The 9,776-nt window shown below is 44.0% G+C and overlaps 1 protein-coding gene across 1 annotated transcript in view; it reads left to right on the forward strand.

Annotated features, from left to right (window-relative positions):
* LOC149457015 (uncharacterized) overlaps positions 1-6,586 on the forward strand; it is a 30,648-nt gene extending 24,062 nt beyond the window's left edge. Inside the window, exons 5-6 of the mRNA XM_089684145.1 lie at positions 26-858; positions 6,428-6,586. Of these exons, the coding sequence (XP_089540271.1) occupies positions 26-858; positions 6,428-6,500 (906 nt within the window). The 3' untranslated portion in view covers positions 6,501-6,586. The remainder of the gene's footprint in view (positions 1-25; positions 859-6,427) is intronic.
* The last annotated feature ends 3,190 nt before the right edge of the window (positions 6,587-9,776 follow it).

Here is a 9,776-nt window from a genome sequence, read left to right on the forward strand (position 1 = left end):
CTAATGAAGTCATTTCTCTGCTTAGCCCTTTCACAGCATGCTGGATGTCAGCGCACAGAAAAGCCGCGTCCTGCTCCTCAGAAAGACTTCAGTTCGCCGACGCCCAGGGCAGCGTCCGGTAACATTTCAGGAAGAGCTGGCTGATCCATTAGCACCCCCACCACTAGAAATGGGCGTGCCACTAGCTCCCGAGTCATCAAGTCCCACCGGAGAAGCGACAGAGACGAGCAACGCCTCAGAGCCATTATTACGTAGAAAGTCCTCTATTCGTCGACGGCCACGTCCAGCAACATTTCAGGGGGAGTCATCATTGCCATGGATCACATCTGCGGAGCCACCACACCCCACCGAAGAATTCGGGAATGAGAGTACCATCTCAGAGCAGACATTAAATAGAAAGTCCTCAATCCGTCAACACCAGGAACAGCATCCAATGGCATTTGAAGATGAGCCAATTGAGCAATCACTGCCCTTGATCATGCCACTAAAAATGGGAGTTCCAAATTTTCTTGTTGGGATACCCATACTTTCACCAACTGTGGCCCCAGCTCCTGAATCACCACACCCTGCTGAGGAACCCAGGGATGAGGGTACCACCTCAGAGCCAATGTTACGCAGAAAGTCCTCTGTTCGTCGCCCCAAAGGGAAGCAACCGGTGACATCTGAGGAGCAGCCCACTGGACCACCATCGTCAGTGACTGCGCCAATAAGAATGGGAGTGGCGCTATTCCCCGGGGTTCCTGCACATATGAGCTCAGCTCCTGTGCCATCGCACCCTGAAGAGGAACCCAAGGAGGAGAAGACGGCCTCAGAGGAACTCACTATAAAGCCGAAGAAGGGGTTCCTAAAGCATGCTGGGTATGCATAAAAACTAAAGTCATGGATCAATAAAAGAGAGATATTTGAAGGTATCAAGGGGCAGGAAATCTACTGACAGTCAGTAACTGTAAAAACCCTTTTAGAGAATACAGAACAAAGTATCATTTGTATGTGTTAATAATAGCAAGAAAAGCAGTAAAGTAGATACCCTGCAGCCAGCAACAATAGCTCCCCCCCAGCAACAATAGAACCTCCCAAGAACAATAGATCACCCAAACAACAGTAGCCCCCCATCAACAATAGGCCCCCCTAGCAACAAAAGATCCCTCAGTAACAATAGATGCCCCCAGCAACAATAGACCCCCAGTAACATTAGACCCCCAGAAGCAATAGCCCCCCTCAGCAACAATAGAACCTCCCAGAAACAATAGATCACCCCAACAATATCCCCCCCATCAACAATAGGTCCCCCTAGCAACAAAAGATCCCTCAGTAATAACAGATTCCCCCAGCAAAAACAGACCCCCAGAAACAATATCCCCCCCAGTCGCAATAGATCCCCTGCAACAAAATACTTCCCAACAAAAATAGATCCCCAGCAACAAAATACTTCCCAACAATAATAGATCCCCAGCAACAATAGACCCGCACCAGAAACAATACAGTAGATCTCATAGCAGCCAGCAACAATAGACCCCTACCTCAACAGTAGATCTCTACCAGTAGCAATTGACCCCCAGCAACAATAGATCCTCACCAGCAACAATAAACTACCCGATAATAAACAGATCCCCCAATGACAATAGATTTTCCAGCAGCCAGCATCAGTAGACCCTCCAGCAACCCATTCAGTGCTAGAGGTGCCGGAACTGCGTTCCCGCCGAAAAAAAATCCCTGACTACTTCCCACTAAGAAATATATAACAAAGGTGGTTGTACAAAGAATAGAGGTACTTTTACATATTTTTTTGGTGCCTTCCCTTACCCACTCATCCTGTCTATACCCTCTAGTACAGATCTCAAATCCGGTAGTAATCTCCTTCATGAACCTACGTTAGCTTTGATGGTCCTGCTTTCCAAGCCCTTGGGTTGTTGCATATTGTGCGTATGTGGATTTTCTGTTCAAAGCCAAAAAGGAAAAACAATCTCTCGCCAGGAACAGCGTTAGCTAGTATGCAAGGTAGCAGGAGTCTTATACGGGATGGAAAGAGGGGGGTCATTTGTCCTCAAATTATGTAAAAGTACTGTTATCCTCTAAAGAGAAGAAAAGAGTACCCAGGACTGAAAGACACAACGCATGCTTTTCCTGCATGAAGATATTGCTGCTGAACTACAATGACAGCAAGCTTGTCTTTTTATATTTCCATGCAGTTGTAAAAAATGGAGATACCACTTTACAGTCCCATCACTATCCTGCAGTATGATAGGCCCACCTTAGTTTTTCTGATATTTCCTTGTTCCTGCAAACATGGAGCCAGGATGGTGTAGTACTTGACCAGGGGCGGGCTGACAACTCATGGGGCCCCCAGGCAATAGGGGATCATGGGGCCCCTGTCTCCTCACCCACACTCAAACCACACCCAAAAAAGCCTATGAAAGGTACCAGGGGCATATCATTGGGCCCATTACTGACCCCGAGCCCTCGGGCAGTGCCCGAGTTTCTGAATGGTCAGTCCGCCCCTGTACGTGACTATCCGTGAGGAGTTTAAATTGAACACCGCAATCCATCAATCTAAGGTCCTCAAGCAGGGTCCGTAGCCCTGCATTGGACATGATTACGCTGATGGACTGTGTACCCCTGCAGCATACGGAAAAGATTTCTGCCAGGAGGGAGCAGAGGGTCATGTAAGTAGAAGTGGTTTTACTCTTCCCTAGAATAAAGCAGCAGTTAACCCTTGAGGTGTCAGTGCAGCCCTACTGCAAGGGAGAATTTTTAGATTTCCTGGAGTTGGGCTTTAAAACTGATGGACCACTTTTGCTAAAACACAAATCTTATGCTGCTTTACCAGTGACTGCTACAACCTAATGGTCTATTTTACAATAAACAAACAAACAAAAAAAAAAAGATTTAGCACTGCTTCGCTTCTACAATTGTTCTCTCATACTTAGCGGTACAATAATGGGAACCTAATACAATATAATAGGAATAAATAGTGCAGTGCTAGAAATAAAGTGTTAATATACGTATAAATACACATGCAATAATGGTGATACCCTTGACATGGGGTATATCTATATTCACTCTTAGTGCTGTGAGCAGTATTATACAATGTAGTCCACACACATGCTGTACAGTGAGATCTCCACGTTATGACAAACACATGAATGGCTCTTTGTGCACGTGCTCCACACTGAGTGCAAACACACGGGATGTCAATCCACAGTGACAGGGGTGCCCCCTCACCTTCCTGCCCAGGCCACGTTCGTGGGAGGAGTCGTAGCGGTGACGCAGCCGACGTGGTGACGTCACGTCCGGCGTAGGGGCCATCTTGATACACCTTACCAGAGTCCATGCATGCAGTACACCCATAGTGTGGTGGAAAAGTCGGTTTACAACTACCTAAATGTGAGTAGGAACGTTACATTAGCGTTTTTATTGCCAATAAATGGTTTTACACTATGCTGGATTTCTTTGTCTTGCTGGGAACGTATATGGAGAGATTGCGGTTTCAGTGTTAATGAGAGGGTCCCAACACCACTGCTGAGGACGATCTGACGGGCTGTGGAGGAATAATTAAGCATCTTTTTTGGCTCATTGGTCCTGAGGGGCCTGGGCAGGAAGGTGAGGGGGCACCCCTGTCACTGTGGATTGACATCCCGTGTGTTTGCACTCAGTGTGGAGCACGTGCACAAAGAGCCATTCATGTGTTTGTCATAACGTGGAGATCTCACTGTACAGCATGTGTGTGGACTACATTGTATAATACTGCTCACAGCACTAAGAGTGAATATAGATATACCCCATGTCAAGGGTATCACCATTATTGCATGTGTATTTATACGTATATTAGCACTTTATTTCTAGCGCTGCACTATTTATTCCTATTATATTGTATTTTGTGCCTTGGGTGTGGCATTTCAAGTGCTGGCTGCTTTTTGCGATAGGGGATTTAATAGCGCAGGAGGTATACCATATATATACAATAATGGGAACCTGTTGTTCCCTTAATAATGGGCACATTCAGACCCCATTACCGTACCACAACCGTGAGACAGCTCTGTAATTTGTATAATTAGTACTGTGAAAGTAGAGTGACCGTGTCTTTTTCTGATAATACTGCAACGTGTATAGTAATTGGCAAGTGACCAAATTGCTGCAAATGCTGATTTCACCTTCTTAATGACAAACAATGAAAAACAAAACTTCTCCAATTATAATGATGAGTGTGAAATTCCCTCAGCTTCCCTCATAATTTAACTCCATTGGGGAAACCCTAATGGGGCCAAACTATAAATACGTTTTGTTAAAGACAGAAGCTCCCCCTTTCTTTTTCACCTCATTCATTCTCATTGCTGTTCAATGTGGGTTTTTTTTGTAAAAATAACCAGAGATATAGGCCACAGCAGAAAACTCCCCACACAAACTGAACAGCACCTTCTATGGCTGTATAAATACCCACATGGAAGAAAAATATATTTGAAATATGTTTTAAAAATATTCTTCCCAAATATATTGACATTTATTTAAAATGCTACAATTTTGGCCATATTCAATATATTTCAAAATATATTTCAATAAATATATATATACTGCATGTTGAAATGCGTTTTTTATATATTACAAAATATATGAAAAATATTTTTCAAAATATATATCTTTTTAAATTATTCATCAGATTTTTTTTAAAAAAAAGTTATTTTAACATATATTTTTACATATATTTGTAAATGCATTTCAAAAATGTAGATTTGTATTTTTAAAGATGTACAGTGTATTTGAAATGTATTTTAAAAAATATTTTTCATATATTTTGTAATAAAAACGCAGCGTGGCGATCGCATATCAGTGCCCATCTGAGCTACATTTCAGTGCCATCTATCAGTGCCACTCATCAATGCCAGTCAGTGCCGCCTATCAGTGCTGCCAATCAGTGCCACCCAGGGGCGGACTGACCATTTGGAAACTCGGGCACTGCACGAGGGCCTGGGGTCAGTAGGGGGCCCCATGAGATGCCCCTGGTACCTTTTTCATAGGCTTTTTTGAGTTTGGGCATGGACACAGGGGCCCCATGATCCCCTATTGGCCCCATGAGTTGTCAGTCCGCCCCTGGTGCCACCTATTAGTGCCAGTCAGTGCTGCCTATCAGTGCGCATCAGTGCCGCCTTTCAGTGCCCATCAGTGCTGCCTAACAGTGTCAGTGAGTGCCACCTCTCAGTAGCATATATGAGTGCTGCCTATCAGTGCTGCCTTAGAGTGCCAGTCAGTGCCACCTAGCAGTGCCAGTCAGTGCTACCTATCAGTGGCATATATGAGTGCTGCCTTTCAGTGCCCATCAGTGATCCCTATCAATGCCCATCAGTGCCACCTACCAGTGCCTCCTCATCAGTACCCATCAGTGCCACCTATCAGTGCAGCCTATCAGTGCCAATCACTGCAGCCTCATTAGCGCACATCAGTGAAGGAGAAAAATCACTTATTTACAAAATTTTATAACAGAAACTAAGAAAAAACTTTTTTTTTTCAAGATTTTCAGTTGTTTTTGGTTTGTTTAGCAAAAAAATAAAAAACCCCGAGGTGATTAAATACCACCAAAAAAGAGCTCTATCTGTCTAAAAAAAATGATAAAAATGTCACATTGGTACAGTGTTGCATGACTGCGCAATTGTCATTCAAAGTGTGACAGCACTGAGAGCTGAAAATTGGCCTGGACAGGAAGGGGATATACGTGCTCGGTAGGCGAGGGGTGAAATAGGGACATGTGTGTTCCAGTGCCTTTTTTTAATGCATTTAGGTGCGTTCCAGTGTGTTTTTGATGCATTTTACTGTGTTCCTGTACAGAAAAAATTCAACTTTTTTTTTTTCTGGAACTGGAACTCGTTGGAACTATGCCATTGGAAACCACACAAGCTACTGTCCATGATTTTGATGCAGAAATAAAACGCACGGGACTGCACGTGGTGTGTTAAACAGAGAAAGTGAGTGCACAGCCCAACACAGTGTGGTAAGAAATGGTAAGAAGCAGGGGCGGACTGACAACTCATGGGGCCCCCGGGCAATAGGGGATCATGGGGCCCCTGTGTCCTTGCCCACACTCAAAGCACACCCAAAAAGCCTATAAAAAGTACCAGGGACATTTAATGGGGCCCCCTACTGACCCTGGGCCCTTGGGCAGTGCCCGAGTGCTTGAATGGTCAGTCCGCCCCTGGTAAGAAGAGTTGAAAATCTGTGCAGTAGACTGCAATTCAGGAGCTGAACGTGTAAACATAGTTACATAATTAGTCTGGCTGAAAAAAGACAAAAGTCCATCCAGTTCAACCATAGAAAAAATTAAAATTCTACACTTACAGTTGATCCAGAAACAAAAAGCTGAGATATGGAGGCTATGAGGCCCAAGGAGCTACAAATACGTTGCTCGCCTGACTTTGTTCTCCCTTCTTTCTATGGACAGGTTTGGAGGGGCCCACCCTGGGATGATGCAAGAACTGCAGGCTCGGCTCCACAAGAAGAAACCGAAAGAGTGACCGTAGAGAGGACAGCTCTGCATCATGTGTGCGAATGGTTACTTGGGGTGTAAATAAGGACTACAATAAAGAACAATAATTTACAATACTACTCCATGTGTATCCATGTAGGGTTCAGGAAGCCCTTAAAGTGACACTAAACTCTAGTTTTAAGAAAAAAAAACCTATTCAAGTATATATTAATAACACATAAATGGTTAGCACTTCCACCTGGCAGTACTCGGGTCATTGGTTCGAATCCCAGCCACGGCACTACCTGCATGGAGTTTGCATGTTCTCTCTGTGCCTGCGTGGGTTTTCTACCACACTCCAAAGACATGCTGGTAGGTTAATTGGCTCCTGTCTAAATTGTCCATAGTATGTGTATGTATGAATGTGAGTTAGGGACCTTAGATTGTACGCTCCTCAGGGGCGGGGACTGATGTGAATGTACAATATGTATGTAAAGTGCTGCATAAATTGACAGCGCTATATAAGTATCTATAATAAATAACACCAGGGCTGCTGTTAGAAATCATGGGGCCCCATACTGTCAACCTGACAGCCCCCCCCAATAAATTTTTTTTTTTTTTACTATGCTTCAGTTATGAATGAACACACTACTGATTATCCACTGTGTTCATTCAGGAAAGAAAGGGGCTGGCAAATAGGGCCCCAAACAGCCAATTTGACAGGATCCCCCTCCCCAAATAAAGACAGTTTACTATGCATTAGTTATGAATGAACACAGTGAGCAATCGGTACCGATCACCCATTGTGTTCATTCAGGAAGGGGTGGTAAATGTGACATATTGACTGGACCCTTCCCCCACTCTCCATCCTGAAGGATCCTATTGTGTGCTTGCAGCTGCTGGTGGGAAGGAGAGGAGGGAAGATGGCAGCACTGCAAGGGGGGGGGGGGAGGTCTGGGCAGTAGGGGGAAACATATGGTGCACAGGGAGGATGATTGGTGTGGCGAGGGGGGCAATTACTGGAACCGATCCCCTGTATGGCTCTCTCTGCAGCAGCTGAAAGCCGGTAGGAGGGAGAGGAGCTAAATAAATTATACCTTTAGCTGCTGCAGAGAGAGCCATACAGGGAATCGGTTCCAGTAATTGCCCCCCCCCCCCCCGGGTGGACCAGTCACCCCCTTGGCCCACATCTGATTCAACTAGTTGCTTAGGCCCCCTGCTGGCTTGGGTCCCATACAGGAGGACCAGTGGTTCCCCCTTATCCATAGTCCTGATGACAGTGACCACCCTAGCACAGGGAGAAAACCAAACCTCACACTACCCTTCCATTATATTAGAACATCTGAGCCTGTCAATCACTGAAATCTAAAGAAATGTAGACACAGACGGGACAAAGTCCTTTAGCACCCAAGGTGAACAAGCCAAAGTGCACCCCCTAGCCATGGACTGTGAACTACATCAGTAGCATTGGATGCAAGTCCTGAGCCCCCTTCTGCTGAAGTGCCCAAGGTGACTGCCTCTTCTGCCTACCCCTCTGCTTGGGCAGAAGCCTTTTTTAATTATAATAGTATTAAGGGACCCTTGCTGCCGAAGACGGGTGTCAAACTGAAGACCCTCCAACTGTTGCCAAACTACAAGTCCCATGAGGCATTGCAAGATTGACAGTTACAAGCACGACTCCCAAAGGTAGAGGCATGATGGGACTTGTAAGCACAGAGAGGTAAGTGAACGCTAAAAGTCAACTGAGCTGCTGAAACACCAAAAGGTACCAAAAAACCTCCAAAGCATCAATATAAAATCGGTGCAGTGCTAAAAACTTAAAATATCATATGCACATATGCAAAAATATCAAATATATAAATGAGAACATTCAATAAAGTGACCGTGTGACACAGAGGAGAGAGGAGGCGGCACAGTACCGGGGCTCTGCACTCCAGGCACGGAGCTGTATGAGTGGGGTGGCATAGCCATTGCTGACAGTGGAGGAAGCAGTGAAGGAACATCAGACCAGACCATGCTCACCTTTAAAGGGGCCTCCAGTTGATCTACTGAGAGAGTGTTATCTCTAAATGCGCCAATTGATTGCGCATCTGGTGAGTGCGCAGTCTTTACACCATTGGTCACATCACCATATTACTGGATAGATCACCAGCAATTGAAGATCACTATCAGATCTTCCATGCACCCATCTTTGGACATTATAATTTTTTTCAAGCACTATATTAAGCACCATTGGTCACTACATAGTGACAGAGTTATATACTACCACTAAGTCACTTTATTTGGTTGATATTTCAGCACCTTATCACTGGTCACTTTATTGAATGTTCTCATTTATATATTCGATATTTTTTGAATATGTGGTTATTATATTTTAAGGTTTTAGCGCTGCACCCATTTTATATTGATAATGGGACTTGTAGTTTGGCAACAGCTGGAGGGCCGCCAGTTTGACACCCTTGTTGTAGAAGAATTATATGGGCCTATTCTGACTCCAACTGTTGTATTAGTGATTTATCCCTTGCTGAGACCTCTATGCCTGGCCTGTATAAGCAGATACAATGACCGCGGACAGTCTTTATCCGATTGCTGAACTCACCAAATACCTGTTTTCTCATCCACAAAATCTTTATTGCATGCAGCAGGTTACCAGCAGACAACAGATGCGGCAGATGATTGAAAATACGGTATTTGCAGGTCAAAACATGGTAATGTGTCCCCAGATGCAAGCAGATTACATGAATAGCAGCCATATTTATCCCAATAAAGACAGAGTAAAAAGGAAGAGGAAATACATCACAAGTGGGAGGGACACAGGGTGGAAGACAGAAAAAGATGGTGCAATACCCAAAATAAGCACAAGATGGCAGCATATTACCTAACTATACTGAGGCTAACAATGGCTTAAAAAAAATGAACTACAAGCGTATCTCGGTTTACGAATTTAATGCATTCTGCGGGACTTTTCGTATTGCGAAAAATTTGTAAACCGAAACGCGGTTTCCCATAGGAATACACTGAAAATTAATCTGTTCCGGATGTCAGAAAAAAGTTAAAAAAAAAGTCTTTTATCTGTTCAAAACTCTTTATAAAGTGCAATTAAAGGCATAAATACTGTATAGGGACATGATTAAAAAAAATTTGTAAATGCATTGAAAACCAATTAATCCATTCCGGAGGTCATAAAAAAGTCAAAAAAAGTCTTATCTGTTCAAAACTCTTTATAAAGTGCACTTTAAAGGCATGAATGTACAGGGACATGATTAAAAATAAAATTTGTAAATGCATTGAAAACCAATTGATCAATTGATCCGTTCCGGAGGTC

Source organism: Staurois parvus, unplaced genomic scaffold, assembly GCF_062004578.1.
Source record: "Staurois parvus isolate SC_StPar_1 unplaced genomic scaffold, SC_StPar_1.0 ptg000338l, whole genome shotgun sequence".
Taxonomy (NCBI): Eukaryota; Metazoa; Chordata; class Amphibia; order Anura; family Ranidae; genus Staurois; species Staurois parvus.